The 23,953-nt window shown below is 37.6% G+C and overlaps 1 protein-coding gene across 2 annotated transcripts in view; it reads right to left on the bottom strand.

Annotated features, from left to right (window-relative positions):
- Nucleotides 1-23,953, bottom strand: part of PLCB1 (phospholipase C beta 1) — a 651,009-nt gene that overhangs the window by 160,579 nt on the left and 466,477 nt on the right. For both annotated transcript variants that reach the window (XM_045832721.1, XM_045832722.1), the window contains exons 10-11: nt 17,546-17,692; nt 3,738-3,895 (exon numbers count right to left, since the gene is read on the bottom strand). In XM_045832721.1, coding sequence (XP_045688677.1) covers nt 3,738-3,895; nt 17,546-17,692 — 305 coding nt within the window. The remainder of the gene's footprint in view (nt 1-3,737; nt 3,896-17,545; nt 17,693-23,953) is intronic.

The following is a 23,953-nucleotide window of genomic DNA, read 5'->3' as shown; positions in this document are numbered from 1 at the left end:
CTTAATAGAAAAAAGTGAACTCACATGAAGGGACAGTGGGCAAGGGCTTTCCTGGCAGTGGATCCAGGCACAAGGCCCTCAGGCCCTTAGCTCAGAAACAGTTCCATCAGGGTCATCTCCATCCATCAGCAGATGGATGGGCCCAAGTTGCATTCACCCCACACGAGGGGCCTCTGTCCCCCACTTTTTCTTAAAGAGTCCAACCAGACTAGGGGTGGGAAAGATGTCTGGCAAAGCAAAATGTCAGAAGCTAGGAGGTGGAAGACTATACAAACAAAACAAAAAATATTGATTTTTCATTAAAGAAAACCAAAAGACCTTAACAGTGCTCAGTCTCCAGAGCAGAAGCAACTTTTGAAGCTTTTGATCAGAATTAAGGTCAATCCCATATTAAACTCGGTTGTAAAATTTAGTAAAGGTTGCTATTTTTCTCTAATTATTATATTGTAGCTCGAGTTTAAGAAATCATGAAAAGTGAGATTTCCTAAATACAACACACCAAACGTATTTTAAGGTGATAATGATATTATTTCCAAACACATTTTTATTGCTGTCAAACTTAGTACCCTTGGTCAGGACCTCCATTTACCTCATCTGAAACCTGGCTGTTCCTTAACAATCTTTGATCTTTTTTGCTGTTCTCTCAAGTGATAGCTGTTTATTTTTATCACATCGCAAGTACCCCCGGCCTAAAAGCCCAAAATTGGGAATTTGTTGTTACTTATGCTACTGAAACGGTGTGCAAACCAAGGGGGGGGGTCCTAAAAAAAACAACCCCATAGCCCTTTGTTGGAGGGAGAGGAAGTGGAACAATATGGCACTTAAGATACTTCCACAACTATGACAAATTGGTAGCTGGATAATAGCTGTGCTACTGCCCTGGGCAAAGGTGTACATGACTTCTGGAGTATTCAGGGACTCATGATGTAGCTGGGGGTTTGTACAGTGCCTGCATGACAGGCAGAAAGGCAGAGGCCCATGTGTCATTGAGTCACTCTTGCCCTTACGGAAGATGGCAGCCAAGAGAAGGCAGAAGATATGGGGAACTGGCAAATGTAGCTTGTTGTGGAAGAAGCCACATAGAAGTTCACACAGGAAACTCTGAGTCTTAAAAGAAGGGTGGGCAGCCATGAGGTAGGAGAGACATGATGTAGCATCTAGTCTGTTTATAAAAGAGCTGGTCTGCCATGGGGGTGAGTCACGTGGGCAAAGTAAGCAAAAGAAATGAGGAGGAGTAGCCATAAGGAAGAAGCCATGAGCCAGAACAGAATTCAGCCATGTGGTCTTCAGTTTGTAATGAAGGAGTCAGCCACATTGCCTGTGATAATGTAGCAGCCATGTTGTTTATAGTCAGAATTCTGTCATGCGGCCTGGTGTTGTGAGGAAGAAGGCATGCTGCTACTCTAATCATGCTTACTCTAGCTGACTCCAAAGCCACCAAGGACTCTGCCATGTGAGACACTGACCTGCTGCCTCATGGACCCACACTCTACCTGGACTCCTGGGGCTTGGGACTTATGAAGAGGCCACTTTCTGGGGACTTGTGCTTTTCCGGGCTCCAGTGCAATATGGCACATGTTTTCCTGGACTCTTCTATGGAGGTTAAGGACAACACACCCCAAATCATAAAGGAAAAAGCTGCTGCAATAAGATGGAGACTTTGAAGTACACAAGTGTACTTTTCAGAGGGACTGGAGAACTGTTTGTGCATCCAGCTTAAAATAAGGATATGGGGGCATGGGGAACTACTGGGCTTGTTTTTGGTTTATATCCTGGTAGGGAGCAAGGAAAGTACTGGGTCACATGAGAGAACAGGGTTCTGAGCTGAAGTGCTCCCAGGCTGCTCCCCCCAGCCCCCCAGCACAAGGTTTCACCCCTGCAAATAAAAACCTGTTTTTTCCAACACTAATTGTTCGGTCATACATCAAGGCACTACGTGCATGGGCCACAGTTTGCTCAATTACACTACTTCTGAAATATTACTTTTCAATCTTACTTTAAAACAACACAAAATCCAGTTCTCATGAAGCATCCAAACTAGCTTTTACCACATCCTCATATCTGCCATCTACTGAGCCCCCATATCAGCAAATACTTTGGCATGTGGTTCACTGTCTTCTTCATCATCCAAAGCTTTGTTACCAATCTTGGTGATATTAACATCTAATTCATCCAGTATTTTGACTGTTCAACATTCTGACCTCCCCATTTTCAACTGCCTGTCCCCACTCTACCTTAGTTACCCAAACACTTGGGTACTGTTTCTTGGTTGCTTAAGGCAAGAGTTAGCAACCCAGAGGTAATTCTGCCCTGAGAACCAGGCAATCCAGGTAATGGACCTCATACCATGAGACCTATGCTCTAAAGGTTATCTTTGGGTCCTTCTCTGTCAATTCCCTTCCAAAGAGGTGAGAAATCTAATTCATATAAGAAAGCATGTAAAGTCTACATATCCCCTTTCTAGGTCATTTTCTAGTTTCCTAGAACCCCAGATGTCCTCACTCAAATGGCCCTATGCTCCTGAGGATAGCTCTTTGCAGCAGGTATAAACAGAACTTGGATATTTGGGCTTGGGTGTCCAAATACACAAATGTGGGGCTCCTTATGGTATAGAATGGAGCCATAAATGGAAAGAGAAGGGAGATGACCATTCCTGGCTAAGAAGAATGGTTGATATTCTTATAAGTTACTGTTTAATCTTGCCTCCTAAACAGCTTTATTAAAATACCTAATCATAAGATTATTTCTGCTTCTTGACAGCACCCAATCCACAGAAAAACCCTGCTTCTGGTTCCTTCCACCTAATGCATGTCGAAATCCTGTGAGTCTTCTTAATGCTTTTACTGAGACAACCACAGTTCCCATGATACCTGTGCTGTCTGGTTACATAAGCCAATAAACCCAACTTTGACTGCAGGTGTGTTCCCAGGGGTCTTTGACCCCTAGGTATCAATGTACCAAAAGCTGGCACATTCCATTCTAGCATCACAGAATGAAACATTATATGATAATTATCAATAGTCATTATCATCATCATCATCTAGAAAGCAAACAGCTAGGAATACATACAATAATATTGATGAATGTCCCGATGACCGAGTGAACAAAGCAAAAAAAAAAAAATAAAAAAAAAGCAAACCCCACAAAATAATGCATTCTAGAGTTCATTTATATCATGTTTAAACATTGGTAAAACTACATTGTTCAGGGCTGTATGTAGGCTAGTACCGACCCCTTTTTCTTAAGCTAGCTCTTAAGAAAAAAGAGTCATCATTATATTGGTCAGGAAAGTAGTCTATTCTGGAGGTAAGGAGGTCATTCTGATCGAAATGGCTACATAAGGTGGTTCTGGTATGAAAGTTCCTATTTCTTAATTTAGGTGGTGGTTACATGGGTGAAAACTTTATACCCATTCATTAAACTGTACAAGTTGCATGTATTTTTTGTTATGTATTATTTATGTTATCTTTCACAATGATAAAATGCAAGGAAAAAAGAATGAGTGCTAAATAGAAAATAAATTGGCATTGCCTTTCATAGGACAGTTTGTTTAGATTTGGTAACTATAAATCAGTTCACCTGATGCCAATTACCCATGAATAAACAGCTGAACTTTAGCCTCTGAAATGGTAAAGACGATTAATGGCTTGTGGACCTAATTATAACCACTGGGACTTTCTTCCGTAGTAGGAGTTACCTCCCCAGTTCCTTCTCTCAGCAACATTCATACACTCTACCTTGAAGGATATTTCGGTTGTCATGGTGAACCCATGGGTGATGACTGGTTCCTCTTCTGCAGTCCGTCCTTTCCAGCAGTCCAGCTCTACACAGCGACAACCAGACAGGAGTACCTGACGATACATCTCAACGGAGGAGTTTCCAGCCAGCTGGCCAGCTGTAAAACACCAACAAAATGAAGCCCAGAGTCCCATGAAGTAAGGAAGACATTGGTGGCTTCCTAGAAATGCTCTACACAACAATGGGAAAACAAGGTATTTAAGAGATTGACTAGTTGTGCTCAGCCTTTTTTCTGCCTCAACATACCAAAAGGTAGTGAGGTTATCGTTAATGCAATTGTGACTCCCTAGCAGTGGTTTGGGGGAAGAGGGAATGTAAGAAAGAAAGCACTGCTACCATAACAATAACTCAACTTCATTAACTGCTTACGTGAGCCAATTATAGTTGTTTGAACCCAACATGTATCACTGTGCTTAATTTTCACAAAAATCTCTTGGGATAACTACCTTTAACAAGTTTATTTTCAGATAATGAAAATGGCATTGAAGAGTTCATTTACTCAAGTTTCTGAAGCTGGTAAATGGAATACCCAGGATTATATCTTCAGTACTCAGTCTTTTAATTCTGAGGGCATACTGTTGACAGGTTATTTTATTGTATAAGTCAACTCCTCTGTCATGTTTGTCCAAGGCATACATGCTTAGAAAAGCTAAATATTTTCTTTTCAAAAGTGCCCTTTTGTAAATTTAAATTTGCCAAAAGAGGTGAAAAACTTATACTTGAATAATTATAAAACATTGTTAAAAAATTAAACACAATCTAAATATATAAAAGGCATCCCATGTTCATGGAGTGGAAGACTTAATATTGTTAAGATAGTACTACTCTCCAAATTGACTTAAAGTTCAATTCTGGGGATTCTAATATCATATTTTGTGACCAAATATCTAGACCTTCCTGCAATTTGATCTCTGGACCTGCTTGAGTCACTAAACAGTTTTGTACTTTGAACTGACTGTTTACATGGGGAACTGCATTTCCTGCATTGTCAGTTTAATCTCAAGACTTGTTTTATCAGTTTATTTTGAAGACTCAAAGGGAACCTAAGGCATTGGTCCATGCCTAGTGACCTCACTCCTGCTGACCATACCTTGTGACTCCAATCTTGGCCAAATCTCATAACTTTACCCGCTGACCATGAGTAACCAGAAACTGAAGATACCCTATAGCCCCAACCAACCTCCTTCCTGCTTGCACATACTTAAAATTTTAATGCTTGTCCCAACCAATCCTGTTAAAGATCAGCTCTCTGTGCCACAGCCCTTAAAGGCTATGGCCTCTTCTTCCTCTTTAGAATAGGAAGACTTTTGGTCTATGCTGAAGACTATGTCTTCCTGCAAGCCATGTATGAATAAAACTCTCTTTTGGCTGCCAGAAGTGTCTTCTGTACTTTCTGTTGACCATTTCTATTAAAATCCTAGCTGCCTTTTTGGCACAAACTGACAAGCTGATCCAAAAATTAGTATGAAAATGAAAAGGACTCAGAATAGCCAAAACAATCTTAAAAAAATAAGAACAAAGTTGTAGGACTCACTCTTCCCAATTTCAAAACTTAACTACAAAGATACAATAATCAAGACAGTGTACTGGCATAAGGATAGTCATATGGAACACTGGAATAGAATTGAGAGTCCAGAAATAAACCCTCACATTTATGGTCAATTGACTTATAACGAGAGTGCCCAGATGAAACACTACAGAAAAAAATCATTTTTTAAATAAATGGTGTTAGGACAACTGGCTGATCACATGTAAAATGATGAAGTTAGATCTCCATCTCACATCACATTCCAAAAAATTAACTCAAAATGGATTAAGTTTCTTTCTTTTAAAAAAATATTTTATTTATGTTTAGAGAGAGGGGAGTGGATGGTGACAGAAAGAGAGAGAGAAAAATTGATGTGAGAGAGAAACACTGAGCAGTTACCTCTTACATGCACCCTGATGGGGGACCGAACCCAATAACCCAGGCATATACCCTGATGAGGATTCAAACCAATGACCTTTCCCTTTGTGGGATGATGCCCAAACAACTGAGTCATACAAGTCAGGGTAAGCTTGTTTCTAAATGTAAGCTTTTATAAAAACTATGCTTAAATAGTTTTTATAAAAACTATAAAATTCCTAAAAGAAAACATAGGGATAAATCTTTGTACCTGGATTAGGCAATGGTTTTATAGATAAGAGACAAAAAGTACAAGCAACAAAGGAAAAAAAATAGATACACTTTGTCCAAATTAAAAACCTTTGTCAGAATTGACACACTTCTGTGAAATGATGAGAATTGTAATAATCAAGGCACCTGAGATGTCCTGAGAGGAATGGAAGCCAAGCTATTCCTGTTTCACCTAAGAAAATTGGAGGCACTAATTTCTTGATAAATTATTTTTATAAGACTAATAATAAATAACTTTCAAGGTAAGCCCATTATCAACACACAAATAGAAGTCTTTGGTTTTCCACATTACATATTTTCTCTGATTTATACTCTATAAGCCTCCATCATCTTTTCAAAGAGTTTAATGATGACATATTGATGAAAACTGTTAAAATGACATTGAAATGGACAAGATCTGCCTTGTGGAGACAGGAAACAAACAAAAATGGATATTACAACACCCAATCATCCATATAACAAAAGGATGGCATTCTTTTTTTCCCTTAAGATTTTTAAAAAGTTGTTATTCTATCACACTTGTCCCAATTTTCCCCCTTGCCCTTCTCTGACCATCCTTCCCCCACTCCCAGAGTCAATTCCCACATCATTGTCCATGTCTGTGAGTCATTCATACATGTTCTTTGTCTAGTCCCTTCTCCTTCTTTCCACCATTATCCCCTTCCTCCCTCCCTTCTGGTCACTGTCAATCTGTTCCATGTTTCCATGCCTGTGGTTCTATTTTGTTTGTTAGTTTATTTCATTCATAAGATTCCTGTTGTAGGTGAGAGATCACATGGTATTTGTCTTTCACCAACTAGTTGCATTCTTTTTTATTATCTTTATTTTTTAAACATTTTATTTATTTATTTTTAGTGAGAGGGGAAGAGAGGGAGAAAAAGAGAGAGAGAAACATTGATGTGAGAGAGAAACATTGATCGGCTGTCTTCATACCCAACCCAGGCATGTGCCCTGACCTGGATCAAACTGGTTACCTTCCACTCTGTGGGATGATGCCCAACCAATTGAGCCAACACAGGTCAGGGCAGAATGACATTCTTGAGTTCTACAGAGCCCTAGTAAATGCACTGAAAGGGTGATTAAGTTGGTTCGCATAATCAGTTTTCTCTGCTAGAAAAATAGGGCATCTTAAACACACAAATGTGTTTGCAAAAGCAGAAATGCTGACCAAATAATCTAGAGGATTCCTGATGCTAGATAATCAATTTGCCATTTACAGTCACCTCAGAATGCGTTGTAATAATGGTCTTTGCTGCATAAAAGGAAAAAGGAGAGTTGGAGTGAAGTAGAAAAGACAGTCATTTACATGTTATTCTTAAACTTAAGGGGAGGCTACATTATAACAAACATTCTAGGAACATTTGTTTGAATTTACTTGTACTTTTTTAATCATTCAAAGAACAAATAGAAGAAAATTAATGTACTTTTAAAATCTTGATCCATCAACGTTTTGAAAGACATGGTAAGGCGTGTCTTTCATGCCTAGGGTTTTGTTTGTGAGATGGAAAGGATTCTGAAAAAAAAAAAGAAAGAAAAGAAAGAATGGGAGGTATATGGGTGTGTGTTGTTTTACTGTCCAACTCCTAAACCCAACATAATCTCTCCAAAGTGAATTTGTTCATTCTTACAATGAATAATCTCTTTAGAAATGGAAGTCTCCCAAAAAAAGCATATTTTGAGAAAACTCACATATTTCTATAATTGTACTCTTCCTTGGAATGCATATTAGGTTCCCTATGTGTTTTCCTTCATTTATGGAGATTTTTTCTAAATATGGATATTAATATCCTCCATTATTCTCTCCATTTCTGCCTAAAGCCTCAAAGCTGGTTTACTTTTTCTTTCTTAAAGTTCCTAACTCCTCATTCTTATATCCCATGCCCCCATTATATTTCCATTTGATTAGATCAAATAAACACAGCTTGGGGGCCAGGGGATTTCAGGGGTTGGGATTAATAACATGTCATGAGTCACTCAATCCTTGTTATTTCTGAAATTGGTATCTGACATCATTTCTGCCTGGCTGTGAACACCCCTGGAGTACATTCCAAGCTCATGATGGAACTTTCGAGCTGAAGCTCCATCTCAGATTAATCCCTAATACTGCCCCAAGTCATAGCTCTGCAGCTTGTCACTGGATTGTATTCAATTTGGCTAGCTGGCTACATTCACTTGAGCTTTGTCTCAGATTACCACAGCATCCACAGATCAAAGAGACCTGAAAATTGAAAATAATCCCTCTATTAACTCAGGCTTCTGAGGAATTTCTCATCTTGCATAGGGTAATGGTTAATTGTCTATATTTATATTTAACATTTATTGTCATCTTATCAACCTTCAGTGTAAGAAGAATGTGATGCATTTATTAATTAAGTGACCTTCTTTAATAAACATTGTCTCCTTTAATAAATGGAAATGGGGACTATTTCTCTTCGCTTTCAAGGCAGGGACAGCCATTCAGAGTGGGTAAAATAGGTTTATGGTTGTTTTTACAGTAAGTAAGACAATAATTAATAAATAATAATATGACAATAAGCTCTGTGCTCCCTGTACTCACAAACCTACTTTTATGCCATCCTGTGATCCCACACCTGCACTTGAGAGAAAAATGCAGAGAAGGTGTTCAGCTTGACTGTCTCTAGGGGCATCAATCTGATCTGATCTTTTCTTTTTTTCCCCTCCACTCCCTAACCTCCCTGCCCCACTAGCTGTCATCTGCTCTCCATCTGAGTCTGTCTTTGTTTCGTGATCTGATCTTTTCTATAGGGTTTGCCCATTGCATCTGCGAGACCAGGGAACTCTTTTCAGCACAGATCCAACTGCCATGAGATGGCTTAGGTGGGAAGGTGGGAGAAACAACTTTAAGCATATAACTTACTAATTATCAGCAGTGGGAGAAACAACTTTAAACATATAACTTACTAATTATCAGCATCTGTGCACATGCCCCAGTACATCCTCTGTGGGAGGCAAAATACTGCGAATAAAAAATGACAGGAGACATGCTTCTTACTTTCACCATTGGTGAGGGAGGCAAGTGCAAATAAAGGATAAAGGAAAAGGTTCTTATGTGCCAGGGTGTTTGAACTCACCCCAGTGTTTTACTTCTGATTGCCCTTTCTTTCTCTTCTTCCTCTTTCTCCTTGCCAATAGACTTTTATATTTAGGTTCTGATGTGCTTCAGATCCCCCTCTCCCTAGCCCTGGTGTAAATCTTAACTCTTCTCAGCCAGCCACAGCAGTTCTGTGGCCCATGCTAGTGGGCCATGTGGGCATTTCTGTGTGGTGTAACTCCAGGCTATATCTAATGGGGCATAAAGGACAGTCTACTAGGTGGCAATGAGGGGCCCTCACTTTTACAAAGGCTCCCAAGACAGGGAATTTCACTGTGCCACACGTGGACCTCATTTCATAGGGAGGTGATGATGGTGCACCAACATCTTGAAATCATAAGGGAGCAAAAAGATGGAAAGCATCTGGGTCTTCCATCACATCAATAAATTCCTGACTTAATCAACATCCGACCACCCCGCTTCTGGACTTCTTGTTGTGTGAGGTAATAAATTCCCTAATATTTAAGCCAACGAGTAATAGTATCCCAAATAAGTCAGGGAAAGACAAATATTGTACCATATGACTTCACTTACATGTGGAATCTAAAGAACAAAATAAATAAACAAACAAAATGGAAACAGATTGGTAGATGCAGTGAACAGGCTAATGGTTGCCAGAGAGGAGAGGTTGAGGGGATGAATGATCAAGGTGAAGGGATTGAGAAGTGCAGACTGGTACTTACAAAACAGTCATGGAAGTGTAAAGTACAGCACAGGGAACATAGTCAACAATGTTGTAATAACAATGAATGGTACCAGGTGGGTAATGGAAATACTGGGGGGACATTTTGTCAAGTTTATGATTGTTTAACCACCATGCTGTACACCTAAAACTAATGCGAAATAGTATTGAATGTAAACAGTAATTGAAAAGAAATTTTAAAAAGTAATAGTATCTTGTTACTTGCAGCCAAAAATGCCCTGGTTGTTTCAATATATCTTCATTTTACAAATGAAGAAACTAAGGCTAAAAGGAGCTAAGCATGTAGTTTCCTTAGAAACAAATTTAAATTTGGTCTATTTTTTTTGCTCAGCTCATCTTCTCTCCATTCTACCACACAACTTTCATAGGTCTGTGTGTGCTCAAACCAAAAATAAGTTATAACAGGCTGCATATGCTGCAGGCTACACGAGTGGGAGAGATGTGAAAGGAGGGAGCGACACTTCGTCTGGGCTGGTGGTGGGAGACTAGCAAGGGCACAACCATCCCCTGAGTCATTTCTAGAACTTTTCTGTAGCTAAGAACATCTACGTGAGAGAAGAGTTGAATAATTATTTGATACATTCAATCAAACAATGTAATTTATAAGAGGAATCACAAAACCTAAAACCTAAAGTTACGTTTTTCTTTTTAAGTTGAATAAGGATGTTAATCATTCAGTTATACTACTTAGCATTGCTGCTGTATGTGGAGCCAATGTCTCCCAAATGGTTTGGAATATGGGAAGATTTATGAAGAGCTGAAAAACCATAGGTTGAAATGAGTGCATACTGTTCTATCCAGAGGGAAATCTGTTTTGAAATGTAGGGGTAGATTTCTCAAGGAAAAACAATAGTTTAAAACATAATTGCTCCTTTATGTACTGCCAAGACTGTCCGACGCCTAGAAAATGACCATTGTAATTAAAAATCAACTCGCTCTGTGAAAATCTTTCTCTCAATCATCCAATTTATTTTTCCTCCTGGTGCCTTGATAGTTGACAAAGGGGAAATAATGGGTAAAGAAATAGACATAATAATAGTGCATTGCTAAATTGATTGGTTTTCATGTTGTACATTTGATTTTTATAGTTCATTTGAATACTTAAAAGAAAACATTATAAATATCAAAATTTTGGTTTTAATTTAGACTATCATTTCTCAGAAATGTTGGTTCCTAAAATGCTCTAAGAAAATAAATGGGGTAGTGACAGGGAGAGTAGGTTAGTCACAGCCATAACGACCTGAATCTATAAGCCTTTGTTCCTGTATTGAAAACATGCTGCACTAGGTGTCAATCTTGTTTGTACCTAGCATTTTTCAAGCTTATTTGAATAAGAAAACTTTCCTTTTACCACTAAACACACTTTATATAAAATAACATTTCTATATAAAAAGTTCCCACTTGTTCTGGAAATCACTATAAAGTATAAAATCTAACTCATTTTCTTAATATTGCTTGTAACATTTAGTTGGACTCTACTGAATTGTATATATACTGGTTATATTTTTATTTATAGTATTCTTTTTTTTAAAGATTTTATTTATTTATGTTTAGAGAGGGAAGGGAGGGAGAGAGAGAGAAACATCAATGTGTGGTTGCTGGGGGTTATGGCCTGCAACCCAGGCATGTACCCTGGCTGGGAATCAAACCTGCGACACTTTGGTTCACAGCCCGTGCTCAATCCACTGAGCTACGCCAGCCAGGGGAATTTATAGTATTCTTAATTGACCTTGGAAATTTTGAATTTCTGTATCATTGATGTTTATATTTACCCAAAGATTCCTGAGAGATATGAGTTCCACATTCCACTTATAATTAAAACAGGGATACTAATAACATATAAAGTAAAACCTCTTGTAAGTGAAAAAAGGATTTCAGGCAAAACCTCAAGAACCTGTATTAGGGATAATTAGATCCAGCCAAGATGGAGGTGTAGGTAGAAACCCTTCGCTTCCTCAAACAACAAAAAGGAGGATAACAACCAATCTAAAATCAATAAACAACCAAATGCACCAGAAAATTAAACTGCATGGAACTCCAACAACCAAGGAATTAAAGAAAAAATGATCCAGAATAACCAGACCAGTAAGGCAGCAGACATGCAGGCCAACTCAGAAAAACCATGGCAAGGAGGTGGACTGTACAGGTGGGACTGGATGAAGGTGAAACTGAAACTCAGAGCTGACCATGGACTACAGCACAGGTTGCTGTGGTGGGAAAAACTCCCAGTCTCACAGGAAAGTCCATTGGAAAGTGAGGCTAGAGCTCAGCAGGCAAGCTGCATTGTTCCTTCTCAGCCCCCTCCCCCACAGGCAGCGCCACAGTGCAACAAAGAGGGTTGCCCTGCCCAGGTGAATACCTGAGGCTCCACCCCCTTACAACTTAGGGGCTGCGCCAAGACAAAGAAATATGGCCCAAATGAAAGAACAGAGCAAAACTTTAGAAAAAGAGCTAAGTGATGAGGAGATAGCCAACCTATCTGATGGAGAATTTAAAACCTTGGTAATCAAAATGCTCACAGAACTGATTGAACTTGGTCGAAAAATGAAAAAACAAATGAAGGAAGCCCAAAGTGAAAAAATGCAAAATATTCAGGGAACCATGAGTGACAGGAAGGAAACCAGCACTCAAAACAGTGATTGGAACAAAAGGAAAAAATAAACATCCAACTGGAACAAAATGAAGAAATAAGAATTCAAAAAAGTGAAGACAGTCTTACAAACCTCTGGGACAACCTGAAATGTTCTAATATCTGAATTATAGGGGTGCCAGAAGGAGAAGAACAACAGCAAGAAATTAAAAACTTATTTGAACAAATAATGAGGGAAAACTTCCCCATTCTGGTGAAGGAAATAGACTTCCAGGGAGTCCAGGAAGCCCAGAGAGTCCCAAAGAAGTTAGACCCAAAGAGGAACACACCAAGGCACATCATCATTAAGTTACCCAACATTAAAGATAAAGGGAAAATCCTAAAAGAAGCAAGGGGAAAGGGAAGAGTTACCTACAAAGGAGTGCCAATAAGGCTATTAGCTGATTTCTCGAAAGAAACCTAGAAGGCAAGAAGGGGCTGGAAAGAAGCATTCCAAGTCATGAAAGATAAAGACCTACATCCAAGATTACTCAATCCAGCAAAGCTTTCATTTAGAATGGAAGGGCAGATAAAGTGTTTCCCAGATAAGATCAAGTTAAAGGAGTTCATCATCACCAAGCCCTTACTATATTAAATATTAAAGGGACTTATCTAAGAAAAAGAAGCTAAAAAATATGAACAACAAACTCACAACTATCAACAAAGAAACCTAAAAGAAAAGAAAAACAATGAAAACAAAAACTAAGCAAACAACTAAAACAGGAACAGAATCAGAGAAATGGAGATCACACAGAGGGACTTCATTGTGGAAGGGGAAGGGAGGAAAAGGTACAGGGAAGAAGAAGTATAATTAGTAGGCATAAAATAGACGGGGAAGGATAAAAAATAGTATAGGAAACAGAGGACTCAAAGAACTTATGTGTACAACCCATGGACATGAACTAAGGCGGGGGGAATGCTGGAGGGTTGGGGGGCAGGGCAGAGGGGGGATAAAGGAGGAAAATTGGGAAAACTGTAATAGCATAATCAATAAAAATACTTAAAAAAAGAACCTCTATTAGTATTTACATGTAAGTTTTTGACTAATTATATGGAATTTTCCTTAATTCCCCTGTAGGAAAAGAAAAGATTTGATACTGGGGACAAGGCAATATTGTTAGAATGTGGATTTTTATAATGCAAACTTTAGTATAATAATATATAACTCAGAAAAGTGAGCAAGATACATTTTTAAAAAACCCTAAAGATGAGAACATCATTTAATATAGGTAATGTAGTTTTAAAAATTGAATATTTGAAAATGTGTGAATTCTACTATTACTAGAAATTAAATAATTGGAGAGACAACTGGTTTACTTGTTCAGAAATCTTGTATATCAATCAGATGGTGGTGATATGAAACTACTGTACAGAAATTTGGAGACAGCTACTTTAGTTCTTTCTTCATTGGAAAGGGAGTGGAGTCTTTCCTAGTAGCTGAAAGTTCTTCCTTTTGAGAACTATTGGCCATTAATATGCTAACCCCATAAACAAACTAATAAATGGAGCCAAATTCTGATATCACATGTGTGCTCATCAAGCTATTCAGAGGGAGGGCAAATCAGTGATTCTGGGAGAAAATAGCAGGACTGAAAATCTTTAGTGAATGCAATTAAAGAAAACAAAGAACTGCAGAGACAAATTTGAACAGTATTCTGTAATTTGTTTGATCTTGAACAATTTTCTTAGAACTATTATTGTGTTGTCAGTAAAACAAATGAGTAATTATGTATAGTTTGTTAGGTGTGAAGATTGATAAAAGAAAGCACAGCTATAACATCAAGCATTTAAATTGGGAGGTAAGAAAGTGTGGAAATACTTATGTGAACTTGTACCTTAATAAGAATAAATATATATATTTATCTTATTTTGTTTATAGACAAGATCTAGAGATAATGTTCTATAGGGCAGGGGAGGGCCCAAATTGCAGTTACTTATACAATTTCTTTCCCAGTAAAAGGAACCAGAAATCATTGGGGGAAAAGTCCATTTCCATGTGTTTTGCAGAAATGAACAAGGTGATCCTGGGAGATTTTTATGTGCCAGAAAACAGAGACATTTTCAAAGATCAATGGGTGATGCCAAAAGGACACAGGAGCCCCCTAAAAAGGCTGCCACCAACTGAAGCTGAGGGAATCTGAACCTCACAAGGAAAAGAGTGGCTTTGTTTGGATGAACAAACATAAAATCTGAAAACCATAAGTCCATGATGATACACAGAAAGAGGAAAATTAATCTATTTTGAAAGAAGATTTAAAGAACAGAGTATAGATCCAGGAAGACTTGTCATTCAATCATCCTGGCATTACTGTCTCATTTATTATATGACAAATGACAGAAAAACCATATTAAATACATTTGTTGAAAGTATTTTGGGACTTAAAAGGACTATTGGTAAAATTACTGCATATTGTGACATCCAGGTAGGTGAAACCATATACAGTGTCCAAAATTTAGCCGGACATGTATTTAAGTGTTGTTAAGAATCTTGCCACCCTGAGTATATAATAAATGCAAGATTCCATCATGTGCCAAAGTCTCTGAAGTTATATTTCTATCAAATCAAAGCTCTCCACTCTTAACCTGAGGTTTTATAGACCTCCTCAAATGTAAATGAGATAAAAGATTACATCTTCAATATTATCTTCTATGTGAAATTTAACATTCTCTTGAGTTACAAATGGAACTCACAGATCACAGTACTACTAGCAGAACCTGTGATTTTGTCTCAAATAGAAATCACAGATATTTTCATATATTCTAATTGTTACAAATATCATGACATATTATTTACAGTAACTTTTGTGTTAATAAAATATATATTATTTTACCACATATTTAATTTTTCATATTTGATAAAAATATTTCCATAGACTGTGCACTTTATCCATTGACCATTAGAACAGTTCTAAGGCTTCACTTGACTGCCAAAAAGGTCAGTGGTACCAAATAAGATTAAGAATGCCTAGGAAGAAGGAGAAAACCTATTATAAAGGCTTATAAACTTGAGTAGGAGCTGCGGAAGTCTTAAAATAAACCTAAGAAACTGAATCCAAGGAAGTGGGCTAAGTGGGCACTCTTCTTTTAAGGTTGGTGGTTTTAAAATAGGGCTAAAAACATTTTGACACTCCTCTGATTCAGAACTCTGGTCTCTGTCCCCTCCCTTTGAATCTAGTTACACTTTTGGTGACTGTTTGGACAAATAATGAAAGGAGTGACAGTACAGAACTTCAGAGGTTCAGAGCAAAAAGGCAATTAATGTTCCTCCTTGTTATTTGGGACACTGGGTCTTGCCACTATGAGCCTCCATGGAAGAAGTCCTTCTGCCCTGGGGCTGCCACTCGATGAGGAAGCCCAAGCTCGTGGTGAAGCCTGCTGTTGGCAATTAGGTTAACAGTCCCCACTGAGCCCAGCTGTTGTCTGTCCCAGCCCAAGTGCCAGGCACATTGGTGGAGAAGCCTCCAGATGATTCCAGCACTCAAGGTGTTTGTTTTACCCCGAGCCATTCACTTCCCAGCTGAGGCCCAAGACACTAGGCAGCAGAGACAAGCCATCCCCTCTGTGCCTGTCTAAATCTCTGACATAGAGAATGTGGATGAAAAAAAAAGGTGGCTGTTTTGTACCATCAAGTTTTGGAGTGATTAGCTAATGCAACAACAGATGACTAGAACAGGGTTTGGATGAGTCAAGCATAAATCTAATTAGTTTTATAGCATGAATCTCTCTTAGTAGATAATGTCAGTTGAAACAAAATAGTCTGTAAGTAGCCTGAGGGTCAATCTAATTTTCCTGAAGGTCATGCAGGTTGCAGTTCACTTGACTTTAGAACTCAGGCTATGTGACCCTGAGTGGATGGCCTCAGATTACACAGCACCATCCTGACATGGGTCTTTGTGGCTGTCTTGAGGCTACTTTTCTATCTATGCCATTTCTATTCTAAACTATTTTTAATGGAGTGTGGGATACCAGGCTAATGCTGAACTTGATACCAACACAAATTGCATTTGAGCCAGGAAGATTAGTCTTCTTTAAAGAATTCGGAAGAAGAAACTGCTTAGGTAGCAGATGGCTGACGCTGTGAGACTCTCTTGGACCCTGCCATGGGTATCCAGTGCCCGCATTCCCCTTGTCATTATATAGATAGGATTGCTGGTCTACCCCACCATGCAAATCACACACCCCAGGGCAATAAGCCCTGAGCACATCATAACCTCCACCAAGGCAGGGTGAATGGTTTACAGCTCAGATACTAAATGGGAGCCCAGAATTTGGTTGCAATGTGGGTGCTCAGGTCTCTCTCTCTTATATTCATCTGGATAATGAATTGTGTGAAGCAGGAGAGAGATGTGGTTTTTTAAAACCTTTATTTTTTCTTTTTTATTAACCAGTAGATTTTCTACAAATTCTTTTCATGCCTATGATTAGAGATTTGGCACACAGAAAGTATTCTGGAAGGGCATTTTGATTATAAAAAGCATTTCAGCCTATTAAAATCTGTACTTATTAAAAATATTAACTTTAAATTATGTTGAGATAATGTATATATATTTGTGTGTATATATATGTTTTAATATTTTTTGAGTCAATGATCTAAAAACAATGACAATACTCAACTTAAGACAAATTAGGAAACACTGGTTTTTTTTTCTCCTTTATAATATTTACAAAAAATATAGGTTGTCTTTCACAGGTCAATTTTTTAAAATATCTAAAACCCTGGTCCACCCTCAGCAAATTGGCAATTTGCTTTGTGCAGAAGTTATTAAAGCCTCCAGAATTTTTCTGTGGATAAAAGAAGTCCAGAGAATTAAGTAGCATCATAAATGGCTTAAAGTCCACTGAAGAGTGAGTTCAGTTACACAAAAATTCCATTGGTTTGAAGATATAGACATGGATACCTTTCAGATGACTTGAAAACTTAGAGACACATGTGAAGAAATGATACTGTTTCACATGCTTGAGGACATAACTGCTTATATCCAGAGCCTCTGGTTTCAAACCCCAGTTCTCAGAAGCATTTCACAGAAAACAAAAGAAAACATACCTTCACTTATGAGTAACAAAAGTAGAGGTTGGTGAAATTTGGTGAGACTGGCTAAAGTAACTGTCAAAGAACTATATTCGTACCTGTGAGGTAGGTGTTGTGCGAGGAATTAATGAAATAGTGAGAAAGCGGCTGAGACATATCTTCGTTCAAATCCAGTTTCTCAGGTGAAACGACTCCATTTTCTTCTCCACTCAGATAGCGCATAAATCCATCCACTGATATCTGTCCTGGAGGGAAGGGAGAGTTAAGAAGAGTGTGAATGTATTCTTTGTATGGGCTGCTGGTATCATGTGGTTTTAATTTTTTCTCCCAGAAAGTTCTGGTCACATCCAAAGTAGAAGACAGTAGCCAGGGTTGCATTTTGATCTAGATAAATTATTCTATTTCATTGCCATTATCTCCAAGTACCACAGACAACAGAGAAAAATGTACTTACATGAACCTAACTGACTTTCATAGGTTTTAAATACCTAAACACCAACCTCTTGTTTTTAAATATTAGAATGGTTAAACTTTATGGATGGACTAAAAGTTATTAGTGCTTATCTCTGAGTAATAGAATTAACAATGATCTAGTTTCATTGTTTTGCATGTACCAGTCCAGTTCTCCCAGCAACCAGAGGGGAGGGTGGAGAGGGATAGGAGTGGAAAGAATGGGAAGGGACTAGTCAAAGAACATGTATGAATGATGCATGGGCATGGCAACGGTGTGGGGACTGGCTGTGGGAGTTGGGGGGGTGAGCTGGGTGGAGGAGGACAAAGGGGGAAAATTGGGACAACTGTAACAGAATAACAATAAAAAAATAAAGAATTTTAAATTTTATTTAAAAAAGGATTTAGGGGTGATTTTCCAAATTTTCCATTACAAATATGTTACTTTTATAATCAACAAAGTTAATTGCAAGTGCTTCTATTATTTAAAATGAAGTGAAAATGTTTTAAAAAAATGATATTTTTTGAAAGAGACAATAAAGATGACCACAAATAATCTCTCCTAGGAAAAAATATCAAAAGCTGATAACAAAGGAGGTCTTTAAATTTCTTATTTAAAATGACTTTATTTCAAATGGAAAAAACATGATTCACACTTTATTTGCTTTGCTCAAATTTTATTCTTTTGTTGTAACCTTTCTGAGGTGACAATGCTAAGTATTGAATTGGTTATTGTTATCATAGTAATTTTAACTATTTTGATCCAGCACCACAGTTTGTTTCTTCAATCTTAATAATCAAACATTCAAAAGAAAAAAAAAAACCTTGCCAGCAAATGTTGAAGGGTAGAATTTGTTTCTTGTTGAAATAGTTTTGTATTAATATAAAAATGGTATATGTTCATTGAAGAAACATTAGGAAATGAGATAAGCAGAGAAGAAAAATAAAACGTTTTCTTAACATATTTAACTCTTAGAGTTAACTACTGTTAAAATCTTATGTGTGTATGTGTCCTTCCAGTGGAAAAAAATATGTGTGTATAATTATTTTATGAGGATGAATCATATATAGACTTAGTAACTCTCATTTATATTAATGACCAATATGTTATAAACTCTTTTTGCACAAATTCTTAATTATTTCCTTAGTATGAAATCCCAGAAATAGAACTGCTGGTTCAAAGACTGTGGCTGGGATGGGAGTAAAAGACAGAAAACTGTACTGGAACAACAATTAAATTAAAAAAAAAAAGACTATGCTTATTTTTAAGGTATTATTTTTTTTGTACAGGTAAGCAATTTGCTTTTTGTTAAAGTTCTAGCAATTTGCTCTTTCAACAGTAGTTTTCCTTCCCTTCACCCCTACAGCAAACTCCAAGGTAAAAAGATATCTAATAATTCTACTTTTTATTAATTTGTTATTTATTCTTGAATGGTAAAAGGTGTGTCATCTATAAATAGCAAAGCTAGCACTGACTATTTACCATTGTGTCAATCTTTCCACAGCCAATAAAATTCACAAGATGGCTGATGAGTACTCTTCCCAATTTTTGAAATGTTATACTTAAATCATCTTCAATATTTTCCCATAACAAAAAAACTTGGTTATTGGCTCCTGATTAAGGGAGCTGAGTTTTCTAAAAAGAAAAATCTTCCTAAACAACCTCTTAAATAAGAACAATTATTTACACCACGAGCTCCTTACAAAACAACCCTAACATGCACCATAATAATTTTAATAACAACAAAAGGAAAAAGTGCTAAGAATTTCTCTTGCATTGAAAATATGAAATATGACAAAAAGGTCCTCATCTTATATGCTTGTGTGATCAGTTTTTGAGAGATGTCCAGTTTATACAGAACCTCCAAGGGCCATCGCCTAGCAAAGTGATCACGCCGCTCATTCTGCCTTTGATCGAATGCACACATCCTCTCACCTGGTTCCAAGTTTTGGAAACAAACACAAGTCAGTACAACTTAGGGCCAAAGCTATTTTAATAGATGGCTTTAAAAACTATTTTGGAGTTTAAAACCCACTAAGAGGTAAATTTTTAAAATCTAATTTCTTCATAGTCATCCTTTTTTTATGACAAGTCCATTTGTCAGCTTCTTCTCAAACTGGTGTCCCTTCCTCCCCTACATTTGCCTTCCTTCTCCCCTCTCTCATTACCTTCTATTCATTTAACAAAGATTTTTTGATCATCTACTATGTGACAGAAAAATACAGCAGAGCAAAGCACAGCCTCTGCCTCAAAGAGCTCATAATCTAATAGAAAATAAGATAGTTCACACCTTGAAAACCAGGTGTGAACTCCTCCAAGGCAGGGTGCGCATTTGTGTCTGTCATCCTGGAATCTGCCACAATGCTTTGTGCACAGTAGGTGCTCAATCAGTGCTTCTTTTTGATGATCAGTGATTCAAAAGAGAAAATAAATTGCTTTACACCTGACAGATCACCAAGGATAGCATCACTTTGATTCTTTTTTTGATTAGGTTGAATCACATGAAATTGCTAATATCTGGCATTATGCCAATGAGAACTTCATACAGCTTTAGTTTCTAACTACAGCTATTTCTCAGAGGACCAGCAGTAAATACAAGCATCTACAGGGACCAGCAAGGGAGAGCAACATGACTACTGGAGTAATGTGTGCACTAGGTAGCTGTGGGGTGTGGAAAACTTGCAAGGGCATACCTCTAAAGGCATAAATGACAACAATAAAATACTGTGTGGCCAAACATACCATCTTTATGGTGCTGAATTTAATCTTGAGGTTGTTGGCTTGTGTCTGTTCCCTTACCCAAATAAATATCCTTTGGTCTAATCAGCAAATTTTAAAAGCAATTAAAATACAACATGTGCCAACATGGTAGAAATGACAAATTAATTTAACTGTAGCATCGATTCCTATTTATTGCTTCTAGTGCCTTCTGAGCACTCATGGTGAGAAAGATTCTGAAGCATGCTTGTCATTAATTTTCATATCATCATGGGTACAGGACAGAAAAGTGAGGATGTACCAGCTGTATATTTGTCATTCTCAAATGAGGATGCTACAATTAAATCAAGTTTATAATTTGCAACATGCAAAAAAATGTGTCAAAGTTATATTTAATCCATTAATGAGGAAACCCAGAATATGACGCTGTCATTTCAAAGAACTCTATGAGACACTGATACATACATGTATGTGTCAGAAAACTCCCCAAACAAAAAGAAAAAAAAAACAAAACCTGGAAAAATATTGTGAAATTGAATACAGAGCTGGTTAATATCCTATAAATCAATTAAACATAACCTTTGGATTATCTTCCCTAACTTTATTACTTCATAAGAATTAGAAATTTTAAAATCAGTAAGAAACAAGAGTTATGTGAATGAGTGTCTGTGAGGGTTATTTATAATTAATCATATTCAATAATGCACAAATCCCCAGTGACACATTTACCTAACTTGGAACAAGAAGAATGATTGAGGTTAGAACACAGTTCAGAATATGACTGCAGGCTAGGTGAGCAAACATCAGGAAAAACCTTCCAACCCCAAAGCATTGCCTCGCTAACTAAAGGAATAAATGTGCAAGATTTTGATGCATCAAATGACTAAGCAGAGATATGTGAAAGTCAAGAAAAGCCAATGAAAAAGTAAGGAGTAGTCAGTATAATTTGCAAAGTGTCAGTTAAGGGGTCTGGAGTTCATTTGCAAAAATGCAGGTGGTTGGCATGATGAATTAGTCCCCAAATAGTTCTGACTTGTAAAGGCTTGGAGACAGAAATAAGAGAACCTCACAGAACTTCCCTTTTTTGCATATAGCCTATGGCTGAAATATTTGTAGTTGTTACTAACTTAAATGCATCAGTCCTTTTCCACCACCTTTGCACGGTTTTTGCAAAATTTCTTATTTTTTTTTCCTGGTCCACTCAGGAGCATACAGGAATGAAAAACCTTGAGAGTTAAGATAGGAAAATACTGATTTTCTAAACAAATTAGTAACAGCAAAAGGAATCCCATTTCCATTCCTGCTGGCAGTAACTGATCAGGGATAAATTCCCAAACATAAAGATGAGTAAAAGATATGGACTCTTAAGTCTCTTTTACCTCTAAAACTCACTTTATAAATTCAGGTGGTCTAATATATTAGGAGTGTTTACTAGCTAAATTAAAACAAAATGTCTCATAACAGAATGAGATTATGAAACAACAAACCACAATTAAAAGCAATGCTACAGTTTTCTGGAATAAAATCAACAGTAAAAGATGTTGAGTTCAGAAAGATAAGGCCAGCTGACAATGGCTAAAAATAAACCCTTTACATATTTTGTACCAAAATATTGGTATGCTTGCAATTGAATATGTCACTCATATAATGTCACCTAAAGATTTTCATAAGAATATATATTGTTTAAACCACTTATAGCAGCAACTTCCAACCTTTGTCATCTCATTCATGGCACCCATAAACTACTAAAATTCTGTGGCACACCAAAAATACATTTTTTGCCAATATGACAGAAAAATAGGTATAATGTTGATTCATTCACACCTAACAGCTATATTGTTCATTGTTGTCATTTTTAAATGAACAATATAAGGGAAAAGAGGTCAGTGCCCCTTTTATTAGCTAAATTAAAAATAGTCAGATATTGCATATTTTAAGAATGCTTACAACTCAAAACAAACAAAAATTCTAGCAGCACCAAGTGTGCCTGCCATAGCACACCGGTTGAAAATTGCTAACTTAGAGCCAAAGCAGGAAAAATATAAATTTCTCAAGTAATGGGAAACAGCAACAACAACAACTGCTCTTTGAAGCTTTTCCATTAAAAAAAAAGTCCTGGTGTTCAACCAAAAATTAAACTGGTGATGCAAAAGTGAAAAGATCTAACTTAATGGGGAAGAACAATCTCCAAAAAGACACATGAGGAAAGCAGCGTGACAAAATGATGGCCATTTATATGACTCCTCGTACTTCAGCAATATCTTCACTGCAAAGAAATTCGAATGTCACATGATTTGGCACAAATGCCTCGGCCAGCAACTGCACCTCTACCTCCTCCTGCCGGTCTCCTGCCCCTGGGGTAGATAGTGACTGAGGCCCCCCTGGTGGCCTCCTGAACACATCAGGAAGACAGAAATTCAAAATTCTGCTATGACAGAGATGATAGCACTCAGGGATGTTTTAAACTGTGCTGTGTATCCACTGACACTCAGCTGGATGTATTTCATGCTCACAAATGCATGCAAAGACCTTCAAGTAATTTACTAGGGCATGAGCCTTCTCTATGCCTTCTCTAAACCTGAGGCCATCCCATGGGTCTCTGGAACAATCAAGAATGAGAAGGATCTGTGTCCAGACAAGGGAGCTCTGGAGACTAGAACAAAAGAACTGTCTAAAGAGCTTTGTGGACTGCTTCTCCTATCCTCTCAGGTCCTGACTCTAAACTTACTTACAACAGGACTTTCTGGGTTGGTCATTCTATTCCGGACATCTGAGAAAGATATTTCTGCTCAAGTCTCTTCAGGAAGAGTGAGAAGTTTGAACTTATCCTGGAGCTAGGGCACTCCTTTTCAGTGGTTACTGATGAACATATTTTTAGTGAGGGCCCAACTCTATGTGCCACAGGTGGAGAATAACCAAGAATGTTCCCATCAGAATCCTGACCTTCAAGAATTTATTAAACATACCATGGAAAAATCCTTCTTGACATCTGTTGATGTGCAGTTTGGGTTTCTATTCATTCAGTAGAGTGTCCTAATACACATGTAGCTAAAGAGTTTGGAGTCAGAGCAACATGCCCAGGTAGCAGACAAAGACACTAATTTTGTGTTGGCCACGTAGGAGCCTTCTGGCTTCTTAAGGATTTAAATTTCAGGAATCCTTGGAGAGGATCATTTTGATCCAGTTCTGCTCCAGTTTCTCTTTCACTTTTCTGTTGTCCAAGTTTGGCAGAAGATGGAGAAAAGGCACCCAATTTTGACTGCTGATAGGCTGAATTTAGAGGGAAGGAGTGGAGAGAGGAAGAATGTGGCCAGTGGGTAGGTAGAGTGGCCAAGGT

This window comes from Phyllostomus hastatus, unplaced genomic scaffold, assembly GCF_019186645.2.
Source record: "Phyllostomus hastatus isolate PE091 unplaced genomic scaffold, TTU_PhHast_1.1 phas_contig_17, whole genome shotgun sequence".
NCBI lineage: Eukaryota > Metazoa > Chordata > Mammalia > Chiroptera > Phyllostomidae > Phyllostomus > Phyllostomus hastatus.
Note: the sequence above shows the minus strand (reverse complement) of the source record. Positions and strands in the feature narration are given on the sequence as shown.